At 41.7% G+C, this 26903-nt stretch overlaps 1 protein-coding gene across 20 annotated transcripts in view; it reads left to right on the top strand.

Moving 5' to 3' along the window:
• Window positions 1-26903, top strand: part of FNBP1 (formin binding protein 1) — a 94534-nt gene that overhangs the window by 15094 nt on the left and 52537 nt on the right. For all 20 annotated transcript variants that reach the window (XM_050320272.1, XM_050320271.1, XM_050320274.1 and 17 more), the window contains exons 2-4: window positions 15697-15812; window positions 20119-20175; window positions 22700-22847. In XM_050320272.1, the coding sequence (XP_050176229.1) occupies window positions 15697-15812; window positions 20119-20175; window positions 22700-22847 (321 nt within the window). The remainder of the gene's footprint in view (window positions 1-15696; window positions 15813-20118; window positions 20176-22699; window positions 22848-26903) is intronic.

Below are 26903 nucleotides of genomic sequence, written 5' to 3'. Positions count from 1 at the left end.
ATAGTTACTGTACTCTGGGACTAATTTAAAAGTAAAACAGAGAGTATCTATTTTATTGTATCTTCTTACATTGCAAATCAATATAGTGTGCTGATAGATACCCGAAATAAATTGCACTAGAATTACAGTGTTCCCTGGATGCCATGAAAAGTCTGTATGTATGACAGGCACATTTCAAAGAATTGGCTTTTTCAGTGTGCTAATTAATTCCCTTCAAATAAACAGTCATGCAAAAAAAATGAAATACAACATCAATATTTAATGGTATCTGCTTAAAACTCTCCCGGTCTAGACTTCTGAAGTTGTGTGGGGGTGATATTCACACATCCCTGATAAAGGAGGATGGAACGTGTGTGTTTTCTTTTCATTTAAGGAGTGAATTACTCCTTGAAAATGTAATTATGAGGTGCCCTACATGGTCTTGCTCAAAAATAATGTAGGAAGCAACTTCATCTCTCCGTTGCTCTGTGAATCCTGTGGATGCTCCCAGAAGGGGAGATTGTTTCCTGAACGGAGCGAGCGGGTCTCCACCTTGCAGGTTCATGCAGTTGAATCAAGTGTGCTAAAGTAATTTTGAGAGTGGGCTGTAATTTCTCTCTTGCTGCAGGAAACAGTGAGCCCAAGTGACCGACATCTTATTCTGCACATCACACTGTTTCCTGTTCCTCTGCTGAGCAGAGCAGTGACGAGCTGACCTAAATTTATGGTTCTCTTGTGAGATGTCAGGCAGCTCTCTCGAGCTGTTCGCTGCAGTATTTTCATCTGTGAACTGGCTGTGTTTGTTATTATTGTTGTGCTGTCAGCTGCTGATGTTAAAGGGAGAATCATTCTTCCTTCAGAGAAGTGAATTTGTAATCGATTTCCATGCAGTTTGTGGGCAAGGTTTATTCCACACAGACTTGCAGAGTTGGGGAATCCATTACTTTCTGGACAAACACTTGTTAGATTTCTTCCCACAATAGTGATAAAGGAGAGCAGCACTGTGCTTTGCCATCCTCTTTTTCTACTTCATGGTTTGTTATTGCTGTGTTAGGAAAACACAAGTAGCAGGTTGTAATGTAAAGCATTCCCTCTGTTTATTTGTTGTTGGTGGTGTGGAAGCCTTCTACTTGATCTTGCAGGAATGTGAGAAGAGTGGCAATCAGGATCACACATCTTTAGTTTCAGACACAAAATTCCACCCCATGTGCTCTGTGTGCAGCACACTTGTCTATGCCAGAGTCTTAATAAACCAATGGATTAAGAAATATTCCTGTAAAACACGTTGTGTCATCACAGTGACCCAAACTTAACCAGGATCTCCCCGTTCTGGAGATTTTAATAACATTTAACCACGGTTTGTGTGTTAGTCCTTTGACTAATAACATCACGCTGCATGTGGTGTGGTGGTCTTGGCTTTGTTTGTCCTCAAGACACAAGAATTCTTTTTCTTGCTGTCCCAGTAATCAGTCCAAGGTCCAGCAAGCAGCTTTGCACTTGAAAAACTGTAGCACCCTTTCAGGAAATATCTGCGGCGCCTCAGATTTTTGCAGCCTGCCAACACATTCAGAACACAGGACAAGCAGCTTAAGATCTGAATGAGATTGTTCACCAAATGAGTTGGTGCAGCATATTAATTTGCTAGTGCTTCTAAATGCCTGCAGTGTTACAAGAGCCTGCAATGGCACTAAAATACCGGGAGCTTTGTTGGCTCTAAACTCCTTAAAAGAGAGTTTGAAATTCTTGTCTGCTTGCCGTAGCCTTACCAGCTTTATAAAGAATTTGGAGGTCCGTGTTTGAGAAAAAAGGTTGTGCGTCCTGGACTTAGCCAAGTTAGTAAGAGCTTTCTCTGGTGGTATTAATTGTCTTGGAGTTGAATTGTGCTCTGGGTTTTCCTGTATAGCTCATTATATGAACCTCCTATTATTGCTTTTATCTAGATTCCCGTGGATGCATTTATTGCGTGTTTTGATATGTGTTTAATCTCAATGGAGAGGCAAGGATTTATACTGGAAAAATATTTGCCTTTGCAGTTAGGTAAACTAACATAAAGTGGTTTTAATGAGGCTGGATGCAGTCAACCTGATTTTATGTGTATTTTCAGTTTCATTTTGAGTCTGTAAGTTAGTATTTAAGTGCCAGAGTAGAACTGATATGACGTGAAACCATTTCTCTTTTTTTTTTATCTTTTGTAGTGAGCCAACACCCTCTTCCCCCAAAACCAGTATTCTGCCTGGCAGTTGTTGGAGAGGGATATAAATTGCTTTTAAAAAGTACAAAAAAGTTGAAAACTTTAAAAGTCTGTTTTCAAGGTCTTAAAATAGATGCTTTTATTTGGAGATTGAACCCAAACACTTTAATGAGAGCTGCCTAGATGGGAAATGCAAATGATATTACCTGCTGCAGGTAATAACATCCATCCAGGGTTTATGAACTGGTTCACTGTTCAGAACTGGGAATTGAATAAAAGGCTGTTGCAGCTGCATGGATTGAAATTAAAAAAAAACCAAAACAAACCAAAATCAAACGTTCAGTGCTGTCCCTTGTTTTGCTGATCCTGGATTTAGGCGAGGATGGGATGGGCAGAAGCAAGTGGTCAGACTGGTGTGGCATCTGTGTGGTTTTTAATCTTGGCTCCAATAAGCCCTGGTTTAAATTGTGTGGTACTTTTCTTCACAACTGTGTCTAAAGACTGGATATGAAGGAGACTCTTCCCTGCTGCAATTCCCGTTAGGATTGTCAAGATGTGTGTTTCTTCATGCGTTGCGAAGGCTTGGAATACACGTCGTGGTACCATCGTTGTTACAGCATGAGCTATAAAATATTCACATGGGGTTTTTTTTGGGAACTCAAGGGCTCGAGATTGCTGTCACAAGAAAACTAGATTACCTCCTTTGCCCAGCAAGACTCGCCTATCCAGCTTAGGAGCAGAATATCCTTGCTGAGGGAAGCAGTCCTCACTTAAAGGATCAGAGGAAGCTGCTCTTGCTTAGTAGGGTGAAGTGCCATTTACTCCTGATGCTTCTGTTTTTCCAAGTCATGTTGGTCAGAAGAGAGTGTAATTGTTGATTTATTTCCATAAAATATTCTGTCTGTTTGACTTTGAGAGGCCGGAGGCTGTGTAGGGAGCCAGGCCAGGAGGTTTGGACAGTCAGCAGCTGCCCTACTTTCTAGAAACTGTAATTTTAGGTTGTCTTGGCTGGCACAGCATGGTCAGCACACTGAACTTGAGCTTTGTCCGCTGGGGCTGGGAGCGTGGCCACACTGAGCATCCTTGTGGGACAGCCAGCAAACCACCGTGTCTCGCTCGCTGGGCTGTGGTTCCCCACGCGCCTCTGATTTCTGTGAGCTGGTCCCAGTTTTGGATCTGTTGGACTATAGGCAGCACTTAGCACAACAGGGCTGCTGTTAGACCTGGGGAGCCTTTGCTGCTGCTGAAACTTGCTTCAAGTGTGCTCTGATCAGGTGCTTGGGCAGCTAAAATTGACGGATGAGAGAGATAATTGTGTTGTAAAACTCCGGTTCTGTGATTCTCACAAGTGTCCTTTATAGGGTAGAAATCACTGATTTCTTGAGTTTTACAAGGCTTGGTGATGTGTGATCTCTCTATTCTTGTGTGACTGTTTGTTTAGTGTGATGGAGTTAAATTTACCTCCTTCTCTTCAGATGCTTACAATTGTCTCATGTCCCGTGGAGAATGTCAAGTATCCTTGAGTGAACAGCCTGGATGACTCCATGTGCTGCTCTATTGACTCTGCAAACCTGAAGAGTGTGTGGGAGAACTTTCTCTTGTAGTCTAGCATGTAATTTAATTGATGTTTGTTTGGTAATTTGCCTCAGATTAAATTATTCATTGTCAGTACTGAACAAATCCTTTGTGTGCTTCTGGTGGGTCAGCACTTTGCTCAGTATTTTCCCTTCTTTATTCCACCTACTTTGATGCATTCATTTGTTTTTTGCTGCGATATTGAGAGCTGAGAGAGGCTTCTGTGGGAAGGAAAGGCAGAGCCAGTGGAGTTTGAGAGGCTTTACACAGTGATTATTCAGTTAAGGGAAATGCGATTACTTTTCCTCAGATTTAAACTTTGATGTAACACGAGTTCACAGTATAATTAAGGGAAGTTGTTACCTGAGGATAAACTTCAGAAAAATGGCCTCAAACTGAGCATGTGAGAACACGAGAATATGCTCTCTTCCTCCAAAGGAAAAGAAACTGAAGTTATTGGAGAATCCTCATTAATTGATGGCAATGCTTTGGTGCACTGGTGGATGGTTCTGATCAGGATGGCAGAGGAGTTGCCATTTTCACAGCTGTGTGAAGAGTTGGGTCTCACTGTAATAAAAAACTTCCGTGTGACAAACCCTAATAGATGGATTTAAAGAATCTCTACAGCTTTTCTTTGGCTCTTTGCTTGTTTCCTATTTCTGACCTAGTTCCAGAATTAATCCATTTTTTGACAGTGTTGCTTGATTCCACTTCACCGAGTGGAGTGTATGAGTGGATATTTCTGAATTACGGAATGCACTTTGAACAGAGTTTAACAAATGTTGAAGTGACCAACTTTGTGTTGTTTGCAGGCATTTGAAATGTTATGTACTCAGACACTGCTGTTCAACCTATTGCTTTAGATTCCTGAGCCACATATGTCTCTGAGAATCCTCCTGGTTTGGAAACTTCACTATTTCTCCAACCAGAACAAAAGCACCTAATCTAATTTCTGGGTTAAAAATGGAATGCAATGGCAGATAGAAATGCTTAAGGCATAGCAGTAATCTTATTTGGTCCTGAGTGTGAAGTGGCCCTTGAAAAATCTAGGACTGTGTTTGTCATGTCATGGTATTTAAGGTATTAAATGCTTTTTGAATCTCATCTGCAAAGAAGTTTTTCAGCTGTTTGTTCCATTTAATTTGGAAACAAGAGGAGGGAACAGTCAGTTCAGATTTTCACTATTCATTTGAACTTTAGGGGAAGGGCTTTGGACACCCTGAAGTGTGGGGGGTATTTTTTTATCCCTGCTTATTGCCATTACTCCAATGGTTCCAGGAGGCAGCCTCAAGCAGAGCAGAATTAATAATTTTCACAACATTTTTCTTTTCCAAGTGTCTGCATAAACACCCTGTAGGGACATAATGCCTACACTGGGGTTTGGTCAGTTCTGAGAGCTTCACAGCCAGAAGAGGAGAAAAAAAGGATATCAGGACTAAAGGCTGTTCTGTTTAATAAATAAATACATCTTTACCTCAGCATCTGTGTAAGAAAAGAGCTTTGCATACCTACTCAGTTCTACACCCAACAGATGATTTATTTAGTGGAGATTAGAAGATGAGAAGTTTTGCTGTTGAGAATACCAGGCATACCTGGCAAGACTTCTACTGGTTTGGGGTTTTTTAAAGGTAACCCATTTGGGCTAATTTTTATAGAGGGAGATCAAGGACTTTACTCTGCAAAGTTTAACAATGTCACTGATTGTTTTTGAAGTGGTTATATAAAAATAATCAAACTAATCCCCCCAAAAACCAACCCTCCCCCCAAAAAATCCCCAAACCTTACCCAAATATTACTTCTCCAAAGAGTTGAACAGAATGGGATTGAAATACAGGATTTCTCAACTCCAGCTGTGTGCTCAGAGCTGTATCCTATTCACAAAGGATTGATATTAATGACAAAATCGTGTGCTTTGAAGATGCATAGAACAACTTGGACATTCTACATGATGAAGCCAGGATGGCCTTGGTTTGCAGAGAAGTTGGGCAAAAAGCTAATTTCCCCAAAATACATTCCCACAGACTGCTATGGTTTGAAGTATTGTTCTTGTGGATAAGATTCTGCTATTGTAATTCAGTATGGTTTTGGACAAGAGGGCAGAATTGCCTTTTTTTGTGTGTGTTCTTTTCAATGCATCAGCAGGCTTGTTTGTTTTTCTATTGTAGTTATCCATGCAATAAGCAGGAACATCTATGGCTCGTTTTTAATAATTAGTTCACAGCTGCCCAGAGGGGAAACTGTGGTCAAGAGCTCTTGTTGATCTTTGTTTTAACAGCTGGTATTATTAAGGGAGAGCTTCACAGACTGGGAAAAAAAAAGAAAAAAAAAAAAAGAAGATGAAAATCAGTCAACAGTTAATCCAAGTTGTAGCCAGACACCAAAAGATTTACTGGGAATTAGTTCTAAAATTGCATTTGTTCAAATAATTTCGGAAGAAACGAATGGGTGTGTATTAGATCGGGGAAGTGGGATGGTGCAGGGGAACAGTGAAAAATTGCAACATTTGTCAACTGAAAAACCTTCCTGGAACAACAGCAGCGTATATTTAGCATTGTTACCATGCTGCAACTCCTGGGGGAGGCAGCTCGGGTCTGGAGCTCTGCTGAGGCTCATGATTTATACCCTCCCAGCCAGCAGAGCCCCACACACCAGGATCTGCTCATTCTCAAAGCTCTTGTTTATAACACACGGAGCAGAGAATCCCTGTGGGTCCTTTCAGTCTGCAGCTCTGGATCCTGTCAGCAAAAACCAAATCCTTGTCCCATTCCTGTTCCCCCAGGATGAGCAGAAGGATGAGGTTAGCATTGCTTTTGTTTTGTTCCTTTTTTTACTTCTTCAAATGAGTTTCATTGGCATAATTAATGCTAATGGTACAGATGCATCATCTCTCTGGCCCCAGTAGGTTTTAGTAGTTATGAGCCATTGCTTAGCTAATGAGTCTGGATTTTAAGGCCTAGATTTTGCTGTTTATCCCCATACCTAGTAGGAATTAGTTCACTTAAACAGGTTGCACTGCACTAGTACCACCAAAAGAAGCAGCATGTGCATGTTTGTCTTCAGTTTAAATAACTCAACAAGTACATAAAAAGGTTGAAATGCACTCAGTCCTTCAGTAAAAATAGTCTGACCTTACATTTGGCATTAGTTGGGGTTTCTCTCTTATTATCTTGTTCCTTAAGAGCTTTTTTACATCCTGGGTTGTAATTTGCACATTATAACGTATTTTGAAACAAAACCCTGTCTTGTTCTGGGGTTTCTTGCACGTATTTTAGAAGCAGAATTGTATGTTTGAAGAGAAATGTTCCTTTCTGAATGGGCTGCTCGTGACAGATGGTTCTCATTGCGGCAAAGTCATGCAGTGCCTCAAACCTCAAAATGTATAAACTTATTTGAAGGAAATGAATCGCTGCTGTGGCCTGGCCATCTATGAAAAGTGTCCTTGGACATTGCAAACAGTGGGGTTTGAGCCTTGCCTTTTCCTTATTCAAAGAAAAGTGTAAAATGCATTTTCAAGAGCCTGAAATTGTGACACCTCTAAGGAGAACATTTCCTTTTTCAGGAGATGTAACACAAGTTTCTAGAAAGGCCTCCCACTGATAACAGCAGGTGATACTTCAGTGTGGCCTTTTCAGGTGATTGTTTGAATAACACCAAAATAGCACCTATATAATGCTCCATACTAGGTGGACTTCTTTCCATGCTGTCCAGGGCATGTAGCCTATATAATTTCACATCAAAAACTCCCTTGTTCCAAGAAAACCAGGCTTCCTATTACTTTTTGTCTGCCAGAGGACCATCTTATTGTCCCTAACTATCCAGTATTCTTTGGTCAGCTGCTACTTCTCTTAATCACCTGTTGCTCATCAGCTCTGTCCTGCTGCAGTTGAGCTCTCCCATTCTCCTGCCTTCCCACTCCCCAGAATTAATCACTCCTTTCTTGTTGTCTTACCTCTTTCAGCATCTTTTTAAGCTGCTGCAGTAGCAGTAACCACATCCTCTCTCGTATGGAACATCCCCTGTCTCACCTTCCTTCCTGGCTGCTGTGGTAACACCGTTATTTGCTCTGTTGCCATTGAGGGACCACAAGTTCTGCTTTACCACATCCTCTGCAGGATACAACAGGCACAGGGGGAGGAGAAGGCTTGGTTTGACACCAGGATGGCAGAGGTGGAGGGTTTGGGGCTCCCACTGGTTTGGGCTCTGGTGAGGAAGGCTCTCCTGTAATGATAAGAGCAGCCCTTGGAGCCAAGACCAGGCAGTTTCTTGCAGGATCACCTGCTCCTGGAGCTCGTGGCCTCAGTGACTCAGAGCCTTCTGGCTGCTGCAGAAAGGAGCAGTTTCAGTTCATGGTTTAAGCTGTCAGCAGAGAGAAGGAGACATTTAGTGTGTGTGTGAATGCCTTGGCAGTCGGTGACACCGGTTGTACTCTCAGGGAAGTGCCCTCCCGTGAACCACGTGCCGGGTTTTGCGAGGCTTCCATAATAGGTGTTAAAGTGGGTCACCACTGCCAGCGTGTGGCTGTGCTCCCAGTGACCTCTCCAGCAGGCAGAGGTGTCCTGGTGCTGACCTGTTGCTCGGTGCTGCTGCCCAGGGAGCCTCTCTCCCTCCCATCCCTGCTTTGGGAGCTTGGTGTTGGATTTGTGCTGTTCTGCTGTCGTGAGCTCTGTAACTGCTGCTGTGTTTTAGGGTCTGGTGTGTGCATCTCCTCTACAATGAGGTCATAACACGCACCAGTACGAAGACAAGCTCAGCCTTTCATTAGTGGGGGATGTATCAGTGCAGCTCTGCTGTAGGTGGATCTTTTTTTAGATGCTACAATGGAATTGGTTCCCTGTCAGCCCAGGAGATCTGATTGTACTCCCAGGACTGGGCAGGAATGTTGATGTTGCTCTCCAGGTCCTGGCTTCTGCACCAAGTGCTCATGGCTCTTCTCAGAAGTGCTTCTGGTTCAAGCCAGGTTTCCATCAAGGTAGGGCTAAGGCATGGCTGAAACCTGCCCGTGGGACAGCACTGGGGCTTAATTAGCAGGAGGGGTCACTCCTGAGTTTGTGGAAGGTGGTTTTCAGGGTGGGGATGAGTGTGGTTGGTCTCAGAAGCAATTACAAGGGTTGCTCCATGTTGCTGCCCTTTGCTGTGCAAAGGGCCTTGCTATTATTCCAGGGCATCATTATTTTAAATCCAAATTAAAATTGGCATAAATATTAGAACTTATTTTCCTTTACAGCTTCAGCAAAATGCTGAAGTGTAAACATTTCAAGGCTGAAATATAGCCCAGAAACTCCTTAACTCAGAGTGTCTATTGGAACAAGCAGGACAACTAGAGGTGAGTTTATCTAGCAACATGAAAGGTATTTTAACATAAAACATAGTCTGTTTCCACTGTTGGTTGCTTTCGGGGAATTCCCCCTCACACAAGTTTGAAATACACTCAGTTGCCTAATGATGCAGCAAAGAACCTAATTTTTGTTTCTATGTTCTCCTAACTAGGTTGAATTCTGAGGTGACTTGAAGAGATAGAATAGTTAACCTTTAGAGCTTTACAAAGAAATGAATTTAGGAGATGGTGGTGAAAGGAAGATGGAGATGTGCACGGAAGATGTCGGGTTTTTTTCCTGGGCTATTTATTATTCTTCTCAAGGAGAATTATGCCTGTTTAGGGATCTTGGTGAAAGGTCAGGGAGAATTTATTTAATATTGAAAGGCTAAAATGAAATTATGCATGTGGACACAGAAGTGATCTGCATGAGAAGTGCATGTGATCGTAAGAGAACCGGATACCCGGGGGAATGGAAGGGTAGATTCAGAAAACAACCAGCAAAGCCACAGCATTGTGTGAGTCTGAAGCAGGCAGGGATGGTCTCCCTGCCCCATCGGTCTGTCCTCCACGGTGCTGTCAGTGCTCCTTGTCTGTGCTGCCCAAAGGGAAAGGTCAGTGTCCTGTGCTCTGTGTAAAACGGGGATGTTTGTTTAGTGTCATTAACTGAGGATTTCACTGACTGTTGCTGACAAGTTTTGTGGGGGAAGTTGATTCTCATCAGTAGTGGCTGAGTCAACAGATGCTGAATTGCTTTGGTATTTTCTGCTCATCTCTGTTTTCTGGAAGGCTCTTGCAGTGGTAGCCTATATTTTATGCATTTTCTTTCATTATTAATTTGCCTGGAGACTGCTAACATTTGCATACAGCTTTATTGTAGGTCCCTGAGGATCCATGATCTGAATTCCCGTGTATTCTGCTGCACTGTAGTGCCATGTGGGACCTACCCGAGCCTAGGCAGCTCTCATCATCTCGTTAATTATTTTTATAATTTGAAGTTGTTAAACCGTGGAATCTAAAACTGTAATTTAGAATTTGAACACTGTAATGTATTCTTGATCTTCACTTTTAAGTCCTTCTTGCTTATGAAAATGAATGAGAGTCTTTAAAAAAAAAAAAAAAAGAGAAGGGAGATGTGGGAGAAGGTATGAACCAGAGGTAAAAATTAGTGTTTAATTCCCCTATTCCTGCTTCTCTTTCTAAGGACAGTGGATAAACAAGTCATTTTGTGAATTGAACTCTCTGGAGAGTGAGGCAGTAGAAAGTCTTCAAATATTCTTGATGTTTAAGAATGATGGGTCGTTTATGGTGTTGTTGGATTAGAATTACAGGGGGAGTATGCTAAATATAAAGGCTTTGCTTTTCTGGTATTAGCATCTGAATTTTCAGCACGCTCTTTCTTCACTCCTGGTCTCTGTATTAACACTCCTTACCTTCACACTCCTGTCCTGCTACCTGTGAAAGCCACAGAAAGGGTGACAGCGACAGTTCAGCCTGGACACTGGTACAGTTAACACTGCCAACTCAGTCTAATCTGGGCAGGCTTGACAGGATGATTAAAATTGCAGAATTAATTGGTAAATTCTCCCAGAATCTACTGGTTTGTTCACACTCGAAACCAAGTAGGAAAACCTGGGCTTTGTGACCTGGCTGTGTGGTGGAGCAGGGTCAGGTGAGTGTGTCTGGCTGCAGAGAGACTGAGGCTGTAGCTCAAGAGAAAAGTGATGATATCGCCTTTATTTCAGTCACTGTTGATGCTGAAGCTCCTTGGTGGCAAATTAAGTACCATCATTGGGTCTGAGTGCCCTGTGTTGAACTATTTTGCAATAGATGGAAGCGCTCTAGAAAGGGGAAGGAATATCTCACTGAGCTGATCATCAGAGACCACAGGAATAACACTTTATTGCTCAATAACTGGTTGTACTCCATGTTATCTGGCTTAGAAATGGGAAGAGAGCTTTTGTTTTTCTTAATGACTAACTTTCCTCTTCCCGAAATACTTCGCCTAGCTGGGGAATGCGACTTCAGGAGAGCGGTTGAGAAAGTTGAGGGGATTTGACAGCTTAAAGTAACCATTAAAGTGAAGCAAAGCAAAGAGGCAGCACTATTTCCATTTTAAGCATTGTCAGGGTAACAAGCATGCAGCCGAATTTCAGAAGGAATGCGTGGATGTGAGGTTATTTGGGCAGCAGTAAAAGTACTGGGAGAGAATTAATGGAAACAGAAATGAAGTTTAGAAACACTCTTTGCCTTAGGGTTAAAATATTCAAAGCATTCTGGCTACTCGGCTGTCAAACTCCCATTCAAGTTAATGACTAAAGTTCTGCTTTCCTCTTTTGAGCTTCAGTTTTTCTGTGTGTGTGTGTGCTCGAGAAGGTGTTGAGCTCTGAAAAACTAGGAAGATGCTCTTTGTTTTAAGCAGCTCATAGCAGAGGCTCTGCTTTCCCACCTGTGTGAGTCAGGTGGGTCAGCTCGTGTATTCCAGCTCCTCCATCACCTGGGGAAGTGTTTGTGCTGGCACAGGTTGCTGGCGTTGGGAAGCAGGTGGAATCTGATGAAGAGGGGATAAGTTACAGCTGTACAAGTAGTTTAATTACGTGCACATCTTGATTGCCAGTTAGAAGTCTGTTCTTTTTAGTAAGCTGATATCACAGTAAGTACAGGGACTTGAAACTGGGAGAAGATGAGATTTGGCAGGTTGGAAGGACACAGTAACCTGAAGGCTGTGGAGGGAGCCTGCTGTGATACACAACACACTGTCAGTGCAGTATTTTGCTCCAAGAGTGTTCTTAGGTGTGAACACCCTCTGAGCCAAAAGAAAGCAGTGAATGCTTCTAGAAAATGTTCTGGTGTTTCTTTTTCGGAGAAAACAGGTGCAGTGTGACCTTTTGTTTCCCCCTCCCTGTGGTCTGGAGGGAGCATTTTTACTGAATGTTGCATCATGCTTCTTGCCTTGTTTTCTTGCCTTTCTCGAATGCTAAAGCCCTGTGGAATTTATCGTCTTCTAATGTTCTCCCTAACTGGAAGGGTGAGGAGGCTGCAAAAAAATGAACAGAGGAGAGTCTGTATGTTGAAACTGAAAGCTGAAACAGCAGCTCATGGAGGCACCTGAGCCCTCTTCCAGCTGATGACTGAACCTGCAAACCTGCACTAGCTAAAACTTTCAGCTGCTAAACCATCACTGGCAGGGCTGGTGCACTTTGTGCTGAAACCACTTACTATTCTCATTAGACTACAGAATAATTGAGAGTTTTTTTTTTTTTTCTTAAACTCTTTAGATTCCATGTGATAATGCATTTTGATAATGAACTTTGGGGCAAGTAGATAAATTTTTAAAGAGTCTTTTCAATATTGATTATTTGAAGGCATGATATGGTTGTTAACTATTCTCGAAAAAATCTTTTTAGAAATTCTATGTTTGCATGGATTGCTTGTCTCCCTGGACTTTAGGATTCTGTGAATTAAAGGTTATGCTGTATGACCAACACATTTTTGTGTACCCTGTCATCTGTGTGATTCATTAGCTTTAACTCAGAGCCTTTGCCTACCTTCAGGCTGCTGAGCAGACCCGTGGAACCAGGAGGATTATCTGTGTGGGGTCTCTCTGGCTGCACTGCCCTTCCCTTGGAGTTTCATGCTCGAAAGTGTTGCCAATTTTGCTGCCTTTTTTTCCTCCTCAAGGAAAACAGCAAAGAGAAGGAATAATGGAATGCATGACCCCAGAGTAACAGAGTGTTTTGGGGCGTTGGCTGCTGAGTGAAATGGCACTTGGGCCAACACTGCTCCATGCCCGGAAAAGAACAGAAAGTCTTCTCTTTAGCAAATCTGCAGAGAGCTAAACTTCCCCTTGCCTTGCTTCTTGATAGTGGAGGTCAGGGTTTGTACTTTTATCTTGTTGAGGTGCTTCTTCCTAAAGCTTGGCATGGGGCAAATGTCTCGGCTCACTTTATAAATAGAAATTTAACATCTACCCCTGGTTGGTCTCTCTGACAGCTGCACCACGGTGTGTTCCCCTTACAGTGCTCCTCAGGGAGTTGTCTTCTGCCAAACTTGAGGTAACAAGGCCTCTGAAACAGTCCAGCAGGTCCCTCTGTGGGATAACAGCCCACACTGAGGCAGCTCCCTGGAGGCATTTTCGGATTTTTATTCAAACTCTGATCTAAATGATGCTCTGAGAATCGATTCAGGGTGGTGATGGTGGGAGGTTTGGACAAGCCACCACCAAGGTTGCCTTTTCAGGGTGAACCTGCTCCATCTTCCCGTACAGTCAGCAGTCTGGATTACCTTGAAGGGCAGGATTTCCTTGAAAGGCATTCCTTCTGGTGGGAAACCTTGACCTTTCCTCCTTGGATGGGGTTACAGTAGGATAATAAGTTAGTTCCTTAGTACAAGTATGGTAAATCTGATGATGGTGGTTAAATTTGCTTACAGGGATTAGGGAGTGAATTTCCCTCCCTGAGTTTTCCCTTCTCAAAGTCAGGAGTGTGTGAATGCATCTAAACTTGGGAGTAATGGACTGCCCCGTGGGGTATTTATTTTATATGCATGTGTTTATGTTAAATAATGTAAATTGTGGAGGAGGAGGAGGGTGTGGGAGAGCTGGAAGACCTCTTTATCAGAAACCTTAAAAAGGTCATGTTTGCACTGCTCTCCTGACACTGGTGCAGTCCCAGAGATGGAGAGGTTGTATATTCCAAGCAGAGCAGGAGGTGCCTCGCTGTGCTGCACTTTACCCCATCGTGTTCCTGCCTGGTTTGAGGAGAGATCCATCATGTTACCCATGGCTTTGTCTTCTCCCCAGCTGTGAAATTGTGTGAAATAAAGATTTGTATATACGCAAATATGCACTGGTTTGGTCCTTTCTGCAGAATAGAGACATCCTCTTTTCGAGTGACTGATGTTACGTTGGTTCAAGGGGATTTATGTAGCTGGAAGTCAGGCTTTTATTCGGTGTAGTTTTTTTTTATTTTTCTTCAGTCACACTTAACTGCTTTCTCAAAATTCTTGGAGTACAAGGCTCAAAAGTTCTTTAAGATTTTTGTAACTTTATACTATTGCCCTTTTGCTGTTCTGCCACGAGTGCCTCTTTAATTGACTAAAACAGACATAATTTAAACTGAAGCCTGATCTGGTTTGGCTGACTTGGTTTGAAACAGTACCTTATGCTAAACCAGAGCAAATCCACAGATGCACAAACCCTGTGTGTCCTATTCCATGGATATTTATTTACCTGCTGCTTTAACTTGCTTCTTGTTAGGGTTTTGCAGATTTCCTCTAATATGATTTCTATTTCTCCAATTCAAATTAGTCAAAGCAGTTTTATTAGCAGGTTTATTTTTCTTCATTAGCTCCTGTGTACATGAGTGTGTTCATTGCTGGCAGAATCCCTCCTGCCATCAGTGTATAACACTCTCACTGCCAAATGTGCTACAGAGCAGAAAGGGATGTTTGATTAAAAGCAGCACATTCAAAAACTAAGGCTTTGTTGTAGCATTCTGTTATTTTTCTTTATGCAGAGAAGCATCACTTGTGTCAGAACCTTTTGGTTGTGGCAACCTCTGACCCAAATCTATTGCTGCGTGTCGTTTTTTGGAAACCATTGTAAATCTACCCTTGTAATGCAGATGTACAAACTTAACTCTCTGTATTCCATTTAAACCATGGTGGAACCTGATGCCTAATAAGTCAGGCTGATATTAAAGCCCTTGTTTATTTTACACTGTGTTTCTGTCAGGATAAGTATTCAGTGTATCCCAGTTTGAAATTACATTTCAAGTCTTGTAGAAACATTAACTTCTGCAAAGCCATGTGGAATGGATGATTGTGGGATTTGAGTGTTGTTGAAGCAGGCAAATTTTGAAAAATAAGGTAATTATAGGTTCAATCTGAAGATAGTAATAAACTGTCTCGGATAATTAATTTGGATTTAGAGTTGCTTAATTCCTCTTGGCGTTTGCAAGTCCCAAACTGACTTGTGAAACGTTCTTGATTTTATTGCAAACATGTGTGACTGTTTTGGAGGGCAACAATATTTGAAGAACAAAGTAGCATGTGTATATAAATGGAGGTAGGCAAGAACACTTACTGAAAATATGGCTGGTGTCATTTTTGGGGCATAATTTGTTAGCATGTCTTCCATTTCAGAACAAAACAGACTGTAGGGGAATTAAAGTCTGTTTTGTGAAAGGATTATTAGCTTTCTAAGTGATATTTTTAAATTCATAACACTGACAAAGCTCAAGTCTATACTTCTCAGACTAAGATAAGAATTATTAATTGAAAGTAGACCTCAAATTCATGGAAGTGATTTAATTCTTCAGAGTAAAATAAAATACTACCAAGAGTGTCTATTTCTTATCCTTTGCCTGAGTATGTCTTTATATTAGAAGATGGTATTTAGTAGAATTGCCAGGATTTCTGGAATGAAGCTGATTCAGAAATGAGGAAGGAAGAATGTTATTGGTCTCAGGTTAAAATACAGATTTCCATTGATTAGAAACCTGTGTAGCTACAAAATATGTCTAACTGTGGTAATGGAAAATATTAATAACACTTTCTGTATGGCAATACCTTGTGTGTTATTTTTAGTTATCTATGTTCAATGAGACTAAACTGTTTTTTTTATGATTCATTGCAGGACCAGTTTGACAACTTAGAAAAACACACGCAGTGGGGTATTGATGTTCTGGAAAAGTACATCAAGTTTGTAAAAGAAAGAACAGAGATTGAACTCAGCTATGCAAAGCAGCTTAGGTAAGTTGATGTGTAAAGTTCTGGACTTATAGTTGCATCTGTTCAGAGCCTGTAATCAACTCTCAAGTTTGCTGTGATAGTGGTGATTTGGTTTATAATAATGGCTTTTAGAGAATAGCTTTAATTTAGAGATTGGAAAGCAAAAGTTCATTTAAGATACTATTTTATTATCTCTGCTTCGCAGAAAGAAGGGTTATTTAGGTGACTGAGTAGCACACTGGGGCTTACTCACGGTTTATGCATGATTAATGGCTCAGGCTTTGAGGCAGCATTGTAATATTTTCCATGAAATTAGGGCTGCTGCGTGTCAATGCTGAAGGGTTTAAGAATTCAGCAGAACAATGACCATTTGTTAGGCAAAGTTTAGGTTTTCTTTTACTCAGACAGGCCCTTTTTGAAGGTGCGTAGGAGAAACTGCAGGTCAGAAAGTCAGACCCAGCCCTTGGAAGGTTTATCTGTGGAGTTAACCAGGCTGCAGCCTGAGATTTGAATTGCTGTTTTGTAATCTTGCCACAGGCCTTGTGAGGTGTCTCCTGAACAGAGCAGAGATCTTTGGGAATTTATCTCAAATAATTCCTGCAAAGTACTTTCTACTTACTTGTCTGGTTCGACCATCAGGTGTGAACCAGACAGAGAAAACCTATTCCTGGAGGTCAGAACCAGTGTAAATGGGGAAGGGGTGCTAAGAACCTTCCCCCAGAGAGCAGATTTTTCCCAGCAAGGTAGAAAAACTGAGAGGTGCTCAGGGAGAACAACACACAGGCAATTCCTGCTGCTGCCGAAGGGCTGTGGGGCAACACTGTTGGTAGCCACTACTTCTGCTGATAAATTGGGAAGTGGTGGAGCTAACTGGGGAGGGGAGAGCAGGAATAATTCTAACACCTCCAGTAAATCCACATGTTTTTAAAATTTTATTTATTTTTAATTTGCATGATGATAATATATATTAGGAGTCCTTCCACCTTCTCAGCACTTAAAGAGGTTGGGATCTGACGTTTAAGGTCTAAAGCACAATGTCTGTTTGAAAGAAAAAATCACCCAGAATTTGCTTGTGTTCAAATGGATTACAGATGCACAATGGCCTGTGATTTACGAGGAGCTGGTAGTTGATAAATCCCTGCCTTGATGGTGATGTGCTCTCCCAGGGGAATGCCACGAGGCTTCCCCAGGGCTCCTCTTAGAGACAAGCAGGAAATAGAAAATGACTCGTGCAGGAACAAATTGCTCACATCCTATGGAGATGAGCAGAGATTGAATTACACAGGCAAAATGAGCTGGAAGAAAAGAGAGTGTGAGTGGACTGGGAAACCCCAGCAGAGTATCTGTGTGAGCTGGCCTGTCTTATGAACAATCCCACACCAGACTTGCTGGGTTTCTTAGGATGACAAATTTCAGGTGTAAAGAGCATCATGATGAAAATGAACACACAAAATGTTAAAGGAAAGTGAAAGATGGTTTTACCTGTCACCATCTAGAAACTATGAGTTCCTGAGATTTATTTCTTATTCTGTCCTAGACTTGCAAAACAAACTTGGTCAATTTGTTTCTTGCCTCTCTGTATTTTTATGGTTTGAGGACAAATACGTCTGTCCCTGAGGAGCTCTTAAACACAGGGCTGCTTGGAGGCATCTGGGAAGTTAGAGGTATAAAAGAAAAAACCAAGGATGTAGACTTGTCAAATATTGAGGTAAAACAGTGCTGGACATTAAAAAAGAATAATAAATCATGTATCTGCTTTTATTTAATAAGTCTCCTTAAGCCTGGTGCAAACCTTCTTTGTACCACATCCATTTGATGCAGAAGGGCTGCAGCACATCACTGCATGTCATAATATACAGAAGATATTATTAAAAAGTTAACTCAGTCTACTCGTGTATTTAACTCAAAATTTTATTTATAGTGTAAGTGAAGCTGCTGAAATTTATTTTCTTCTCTGAAACTTGTATTTTCTGCTCAGTCACTGGGCTCCCTAAGTAGTTATTTTTCCTCTCTGTCTGTCTGCATCTCAGCCTGGTCATCTATTAAAATTTAATTGGCTTTTATTTAAAAATGCTCCTTTGCTTCCTCTTCATAATTCTGCAAATGTGGATGTAATTGATGTGCTGGATGCTGTGCTGAGGTGTGTCCTCATCCTCCTTCCATAGTCAACCCTTCCCTCACAGCACACACAGCTGAAGCATCACAAAGGATGTCAAAACCCTTGCCTAATGTGATGATGGAGACACAGCCTCGAGGCAGATGTGTTGGAAAAAAATGCTGAAGGTATCAGGATAATCTGAGAATCTGATGGGTGACAAATGGGAGAGAGAGAGGAAGATGTCAGACAAGCTGAAATAAGGGAGCAGAGAAACAAACTGGAAAGGCAAGGAAAAAATGATTTAGAGTGAAAAGCAAATAAAAACACTCATGGAAACAGGTGCACAGGGTAGCACAGAATCCTTCCAGAACTGGGGTTTTACTGCTGGTCTTTGTTTTTATGAGTTAGTTCCCTCTTTGGTCACTGTTGGCACTGAAGGTGTCACTGCTTCATGAGCTTGAACATGGGAAGCGCTGGAGTGCAGGTCATGACACTGCAATATTGCTGAACTTTTGCAATACTTCTGGATTCAGAATAATTTTGGGGGTTTTGGATGTGTATCATGGTTTAAATCCCTCGTTTATTTTTGATTTTTAGAAAAGGGGGAAAAAACCAATTCAAATATATAGGCTCTATTTAGGTGTTGTATAAAATGCATAGGAAATAATAAAGTGTTTAACCCAGATGTTAATCCTTGTTAGGTGGGGTTTTTTTTTTCCATGAAAGCACACTGGATTTTTTTTTTCCTCAGCTCTGTAGCATTTCTGCACCTTTAAATATCTACAAGAAGCTGTGTGTGTCAGAGTTAACTGGGCAGTGTGACAGTGCAGGGAGATGGAGTAGTGACTGTGTGTGAAAATGCCTTCTTAGTGCATGTTTCCTTGTGGTTTTTCCTTTCCTCTGCAAGCAGGTGCATGGAGGGAGGCATTCCTGTGGTATGCAAAGGGTGATGTAAGATTTTTTGTCATCATGCTGGACACTTTGCAGGATTCTTCCCATGCTGGTGGTGTTTGGTAGAAGCTGCTGCCTGCAGAACTCGAGAATCAAGTTTATTTTCTCAGAGCATGATCTGTGAGAGAAGACAGAGATTGGAAGGGAGATCCTCATTTGGATCCTTTCCATTTGGGAGACTTAAATTTTGAGGAACACATGTTTGTCTGTGCAAATCTGCCAGGGTTCTGGCTACTCCTCTGTTTGGGCAGATGCTCCTTAATTCCTCAAGGAGAACAAAAGGAATAGGAAATGTTAGATGAGAGGCCCTGCTGTCTCCCAGTCATCAGTAAAACCAGCATCAACAGGGAATGGGTTACACCTCTGAAAAAGCAATTTCTTTACAACTGAATGTGTTCTGGGAGTCCCCCAAAGAGTTTGGCACGGATAAGTCAATGAAACGTGGTCCTCATTCAGACAATGATTCCACCAGTGCTCCTTGTATTCTGCTTTTAGTTGCTGAAACAACCTGGTAAAGCTCAAACAAACTGCTTCCCTTTCACAATAGGGGGACAGGCTACCAGGAGGAACACTGTAATAGGGCTGAGTTTAGGACAGAGGAGCACTGAAAAGGCTTTAAAATTGCTGAGTAAGATTTGTCAGCACTCTGGTGAGCGCTGGTTGAAGGGTGCAGGGGGTTGTGTTGTGCTGCAGTGCAATATGGATGGTAAAGCTGAGCTGTCAGCATCAGCAAGGTGAGGGTCAGGTGGGCAGCATTCCAGGAAACCCTGGATTTGCTGCTGGTGAGGGGTTTGCAGGGCAATGAAAATCATGTAATCGCAGTCAGATGTGCTAACAGTGGTGTTCAGGTTTCTCATTCAAGCTAGGATCACTTGAAGGGCATATTGGTGTTTTAGAATTAAATCATTAACTGGCTGTGGGGTAATGAGATGCAATCATCTGTGCTAATTGGGATAATCAAATTTCACACTTCCCCCAGCATTAGTTGATAATCATAAAATGATCCCCCTTTTGCCATCTCAGTGCAGCTTCCCACAGCTTTATGAAGGTTCTTCATTTCCTTCTAATCATCCTGCTAAAGGCAGGCAAACCTGAGGCACTGTGAACACATTCTTTAGGTATTACTCTGACACAATCAAAGCCTGATTTCATTCACACTTCTGGAAAGGTGTCGGGTCACCGCAGATAAAAACTGAAGTCCCACACAAAGATCATCCAGTAAATTTTAAGGGATATTTTAAAATTTAATTTTACATTTCTGTATTTTTTGATTTTTAGGAATCTTTCCAAGAAATACCAACCCAAAAAGAACTCCAAAGAGGAGGAGGAATACAGGTATGTTCGTGATCCACTACTGGGTGAGCACGTGTTGATGGAGGAAGGGGAGAAGTTTGGATCATCAATTCAGATTTGGCTTGTAAAGCAAAGATGTTAAAGTCAAATGTGAGAATGTAGAAGTCATAGATGCAGAAACAGCCTCTGCACAGTGGTAGATACTAAGGAGTGGACCTTCAGAAAGTGTGGATTTGATCTGTAACTACTCAGTTCCCTTTGTATGTTACGGTTTTGTGGATGCCTGGTTGTTGGTGTTTTTTTTTTTTTGTTTTTTTTCCATTTTTTGTTAATGTGCCTTAAAAACTTTAAGCCAGACTGATCCTGGCTCTTTGAAGTGAACATCCAAATTCATATCTGCCTTCAGCAGGAATAGAGACAGTCGTTAATTTTAGCATGAAACTTAAGCAGTCTGCCTGAGTATTAAATTACTTCAACGGGCTGACAGCACAGATTAGTAACTTACTGAAGGGATAATGTTATAACACCACGGTGGTGTAGCAAACTTGCAGAGTAGGGTGAAGGATATAGTTTTTACTCCCAGTATCCTGGGAGGGATGGACACACAACGTGCTGCTGCTGAAGGGTGTTGCACAGCCTCACCTGTGCTGTTGTTTCACCTGATGATAGACCACGTGTCCTAAAGAACACTCCTGCCCTTGATGAAAATAAAAACGTTCTGTAAGGAGAACTTTCTAGAAGAGCAGCTTTCCCAACAGAAAGGCTGTAAGCCAGAGTTGAGAACCCTTTTTCCTTGGAGCCCTGTGACTCTGGAGTTTCTCAACCTCGGAGTGTTGTAATGCGGCTCTGAACGCAGGCACGGCAGGGTCTGACCCCCAGCCTTGCATTGCAGGAGGCCGCTCTGCCTCTGGAGAGCCCAGCAGGAGCCTCAAACCCTTGACCTTGAAATTCGAAACATCTCAAATTGCTTTGGAGGTGGATCCAACTGGATGATTATATTAATTTAGATTTTTGGGTCAGACCCCCAAGCTGCTCTATACAGCTACTCCAGTGTCTTGTTTAAGAGAGATTACTGACTTTTTGTTTGCTTTTTTACTTTATTTTTAGTAACAGTGTTTGGGAATCAGTTATTTATGCCATTGTTTCCTGAGATATTGGTATTTACACAAGGAAGCTTATGTTACCCAGCACAGTGGCTGTTTTGGTCTGTACCCAGGATTAGGGATAAATCTGCCTTTGGACAGCTCTACCATAAATGGGTATTTTGAGTTTACTACAACATTTTTTGACACATCTTTCATAGCTGGAGAAGAATATTGGAGCTAAGTGATTCTATGTGATGTGGCACAGAAGATCCTGTGTATCCTTTGCCCTTTATAAATATAATGTTCACCTCAGTGTAGTTTTTCCATGTCTCAAAACAACGTCTGGGGATTTGTCGTGCGACCTTTGGGAGCCTCAGACGCTGCTTTGAGACAGCCTGGCTAAAAATCATCCATTTTCAAGCTCATTGTCAGTCTGTAGTTCTGTGGATTTGATCCTCCTTTTTTGTTTTGCAACTGGGATTTCTCTCATTTCACAGCTTGACTGTGAATGTTATTGCTTCTGCTGGACTATATTTTGTCTCTTTTTAAAGTTTATTCTGGTTTTGTGTTTTGTTTTTTTGTGGGTTTTTTTTTCCTCATGCTTTTTTCATCTCTCCTAGTACCACTCCCCTTTATGTCCTCTAAATATCTCCCTCTTTACTTTGATTTTTTCACCTTTAAGTGATGTTATCAGTGCAGGCCACTACTATTTAATAATAATAATAATATTTAATAATAGCTTTTCTAGTATGTACCAGTGTCCTGCTGCTGGGCACAGCCAGCTGGGGTATTTAAATGCAGCTCTGTTGGCACTGGGCTGAATATACCAGTGACATAATCTGCTGTTTTGAAATCGTGTGCACAGATGTTTGTTTCTTCCTTTTAATAGTACATGAAATGCTGTATGGGACATTATTTTATATTAAAAAATAAACCTTGTAGTGGAAGGTATTAAAAAATATGGGTTGACAGTGAACACCTGGTTAGTAAACTCACTGCTTCTTTGAAAACTTTATAAACTGTAGCTGATTGAAATCCAATTTACACTATGAAAAACTTTCTCTTCTAGGCTATGCTGGCCAAAATTTTGCTTGCTTAGACAGGATTTTGCCAGGTAGGACATGCTGATGACTCTGTGCACTGAACTGTAGGGCTTGAAGGAGTGTAACTAGAAATGTTTGGTGAATAGAGATTAGAATGCTGAAGTCCCAGAGCTGTGCTGATAAAGAACCTGGCACTCTAAAGCGGTGATATTGTAAGAGCCAGTGTCAAACTGTCTAAATCGAGATAGATTTATCAGACAACTGTCAGTGTGTGGGATAGGCTTCCTTTGGAGAAATTCCTTCTGGGGAATCTGTGCTAATTCATATTCAGTCTCACGTAGCCACACTAAGTGCTTAAGGGGGATCCCACCTCCCTTTGCAGTGTCTGTATGAAAAGAAAGGGACTCAAGTAGTAAAATGCATTTTTGTCCTTTGCAGGTACACATCAACTAGAGCCTTCCTAGCCACTTTAAATGAAATGAATGACTATGCTGGACAGCACGAGGTCATCTCGGAGAACATGACCTCTCTTATCACTGGGGAGTTAACACGCTACGTGCAGGAGCTGAAACAAGAGAGGAAATCGGTAATTGACCCTTTTTTATCTGTTATTCACATCTAATTGCTATTTGAGATGGATAATTAGTGGTAGTGGAGTTCAGTGTTAAGTAAAATTTGTTTGTAGATAATAAACATGAGCTTTGCTGGTGAACCAAGCACTGAAGAAGTGGGTTATGTGCCCTGGCCAAGTCACTGAACCATTTGAATCGAATGTTATAAAATCAGACAGCAATGCCTTGAGGAGAATCCCTGCTAAATAAGGTCAGAGGCCCATCTGTGCTTAAGGCTCAGTTAGCCAAAAGCTTGCTCAGGGAAGAGTCCAGTAGCATTGTGTAAAGCCTGAAATAATATAGTAGGAACCATACTACTGAGGGTGATTGAAAGAATTATTTGGGTTTTGGTTCATGTTTTCCTGCTTCTCAGGCAGTTCTGGTCAACAGGGCTTTGTAAAAAATTATTCTAATGAGAAATATGGGATCTGTCTTGTTTGGTGGGAGTGGGGAATCTGGTTTTTAACCTGTTGTCCTTCAAGAGTGGTAGAATTAGCAGCTTTATGCTATTTCTCTATTTTAACTAGTACTTTAGGAACCTATTTGCCTGCTGCAGTGAATGTTCAAAGCTGATTAACTTGCACATCACCAGCTCTGAAAGGCAGATAGTTGAGATGTGATTTCCCTCCTTGCTTTGAACTCTTTTATCCCCTGGACATGTGGATATAAAATAGTGAATCTAAGCATTTTTGTTACAAGTACCCATAGCACAGGTATACAGTGACTAAGCAAAGTGCAAAGAGAGTGTCAGGGCGTTGTATTTCATTTCCAAACTGTTGATCTATTCTGGAAAGTGCAAAAATACTCCTGCAGAACTTAGGCTTTTATAAATAGTCCCACTAAACATTAAGCATGTGTTGAAGTGTCGTGCAGGACCAGAGCCCTGGAAATCACCATCTTTGCCTAAGTATAGTATTAGGATGATAAGTCTGTCAACAGAGGAAGAGAATATATAGACATACCTTTAATTTGCAGGATGGTGTGTAATCTTTCAGGGATGTAATATTTTGGCAGCAGCACAGGAAGGATGTTTCACATCTAGCTGTGATGAGAATGTTTTCTCAACCCCTCTGACCTTGTATTCATCATGGATCTGTACAATAAGCAGAGCAAAAAAAAAAAAAAATTCTAGTGAGGCATTTTCCTGTCAACTGTAATGTTTTTACTTAATTCTTCAATTATGTGGGCACATAAATTGTTTGGAATATCTGTTAGACATCTCAAGCATAATGAAAGAGGACTTGCAATATTTCTTGTGAAGAATTTGAGCAGTAACTATTGCTTTTTTTTGTTTTGTTTGTAAACTTTCGTAGTGAGTGTGGCTCACAGAAGTAATGGGTGAATGACAAGAAAATTATTTTAATATCGGTCGAGTGATAACAGCATGGGAACAGCAAAACCCAACTGATGGTGTATTTACCTACTGTTGCTGATAATTACTGGCCTTTAACAGAAAACAGTTGTCAGTCGTGGCTGTTTTTGTTCTTGCAACATGAATAGAAGCTGTTTGAATTAGGAATCCTTGTCTGATTCCTGTAGATTATCATTTATGAGCAAATGGTGTTGAAAAGGAAACTGCTCCCGCCCTCGGGCATTTTTCATACCTGGCCTCTCACTTTATTCTGTAAAAGCATCAATCACGCTGGGATCTGCAGGAGGGGAAGGTGGTTGCTGTGTAAATATCACAGAGGGCGGCTGCTTTGGCAGAACCTTTTATGATATCAATTGATGAATGACTTGGTATTTCCAGAAATTTTTGCTGGCAGAGTTCTTGTGCTCACTGCTTGTTCTGCCCTCAGCTGTTGTGCTACAGGTTCCTGGAGTCGTTTGGATCAGCCCACTCCTGGGGCTAGGACCATATGCAGGAATTGGGAGACCCACATTCTTGTCCACTGAGTCTTGTATAATTTGAATGAAGTCATTCAAGTGTCCAAATACCTGTAAAATGGTACAAATTTCCAGTGATTTCCGTATGACTGAGATAGATAAGCATCCCTTGCTCTTTTTGTTTTAATTTCCCACCTGGAAGAGGGAAATGAAAGAGATGTCAAAACTGTAAATGTGTGAAATATGAACTCAAGTTCAGCAGAAAGTGGTCAGGCAAATCACAGACTGGTTTGGGTTGGAAGGAACCTTAAAAATCATCTCGTTCCAACCCCATGCCATGGGCAGGGACACCTTCCAAGGTTACTCCCAGGTTACTCCAAGCCCCGTCCAACCTGGCCTTGGATGCCTCCAGGGATGGGGCAGCCACAGCTTCTCTGGGCAGCCTGTGCCAGGGCCTCCCCACCCTCACAGGGAACAATTTTTTCCTAATATCTGTAAATATATCTGACTTTAGAGCTTCTGTTTCCAGAGGAAACCCTTTTGATACAGAACATTTGATGGAGTCACGGGAGATAAGGGTGGATGGTGATCTTCAAACACGTGGGGGCTGGTACCTGCCTGCACTGCCCTGTTTTCAGGCTCATTTAGCTCTGTTGATTCAAGTGGAATCAGACCAGCAGATGATCAGGGTCACACAATAATAAATCACACTTCTTGGGTTTGCCTTGACAAGTACAAGCCCCTGACCTGTAAGCAGTGCAGAACCTGCTACTGCATCAAGCCTCACATTGGTTTTATGCTGGATAAAATTCATTTGGGATGCAAATGCTGTGAAAGGTGTATTTGGTGGCTACCTATTTGTGTCTTTTCCGTACAGGGTAGTTGCTAGTGGTGAAAATAAGGGAAGAAGCAGCTAATCAAAACCAGGCAGGACAGTCTGCAGGTTGGACAAGGGGTTGACTTGCAAGTTCACCGTGGTTTGGTGCTGTTCTTCAAAAGACAGATACCTCCTCTTTCTTCTGGTCTGGTTTGGAGCTTGGGAAAGTTCTGGGTTGTCTTTGTTTTTACAGATCACGCGTGTTGTTTCATGACAGCTTTTAATCATCAGAAAGCAGTAAGAAAAAATCAAGCAAAGACTTGTGAAATTTCACTTTGTGAAATTCTGATTTCTTTAGCAGCAAAGGTTAATCAATGCATTAGACTTCATCATATTATGTATTCCCCTTCCATAGGGTAGCTCTCCTTGGGGTTGTCACTGTACCAGGTGAGTTGTTTTGCCCTCACATCACTGAAGTCAGGCACACACACCCTATGTGTGTGAGAATGTGAGAGGGAGAACTCCTTATGCTGTTTCAGTTCTTCCCAGCTGCCTAGTGAAGTGAAACTCTTTGTAGTGCAGTTCCTCACTTCAACTTCTCGTGTTCTCTTGATCTCACTGTGTCCGTGCTCTCACGTGAGTTATTTTCACACTCAGCCAGGGCTCTGCTGCTTAAAAGCTCAAATTTCAGTTCTATGTTGTGTGTGGAGATTATGCCCCGTCCATCTTCCTTTTGAGGTTGCTGAGGGCAGATGAATTCTGGCTGAATTCTCCTTTGCTGTTGGAAGACCTTCATCACCAAGCCACACAAATGAGGTGGGAATCAGAGTGGTTCAGGGAAAGAACATTCATTCTTCATACCACCCCAATTCCACCAAAACCTTATTTTTGGGGTAGTTCTGGAAGGTGTCAAGTTTGAGCTGGAGGCACTGCAGTATCACAGAACTGGATCTTAATCCTCTGTGACAAAAGAAAAGGTGGTGAGCTCAGTAATGTCAGAGAGGAGTGTTTGGACTTTATTTCCCAAGCATTTCCAGGTTGGAAATGTACTCAGTTCTTCTCCCACCAGTTGGGTCTGTTGCTGTGTGTGATATTTGCTCACAGGCACACCAGTTACTCTCTGTATGAGACAAAGATTAGCAGCATATTGATTCTTTAGGTGAGGCAACCTGCTTCTCCACAGTGCTGGGCCTGCCAAGGTGTACTCAGCATACTTTGTTCTATTAAAAAAATTAAAAATCTAGACACTGGGGGTTTTTCTACCCTCTTTTTGGGTGATACCTTAGAGCACTTCTGAGCAAACATGTGGCCCAAGCATTGAGAATTTGTTTGTTGGCTTTTTTTTTTTCCCTTAACACTTCACAGGAGATAACTTGGTTTATATATT

This window comes from Myiozetetes cayanensis, unplaced genomic scaffold (genome assembly GCF_022539395.1).
Source record: "Myiozetetes cayanensis isolate MyiCay16 unplaced genomic scaffold, myiCay2020 scf23, whole genome shotgun sequence".
NCBI lineage: Eukaryota > Metazoa > Chordata > Aves > Passeriformes > Tyrannidae > Myiozetetes > Myiozetetes cayanensis.
Note: the sequence above shows the minus strand (reverse complement) of the source record. Positions and strands in the feature narration are given on the sequence as shown.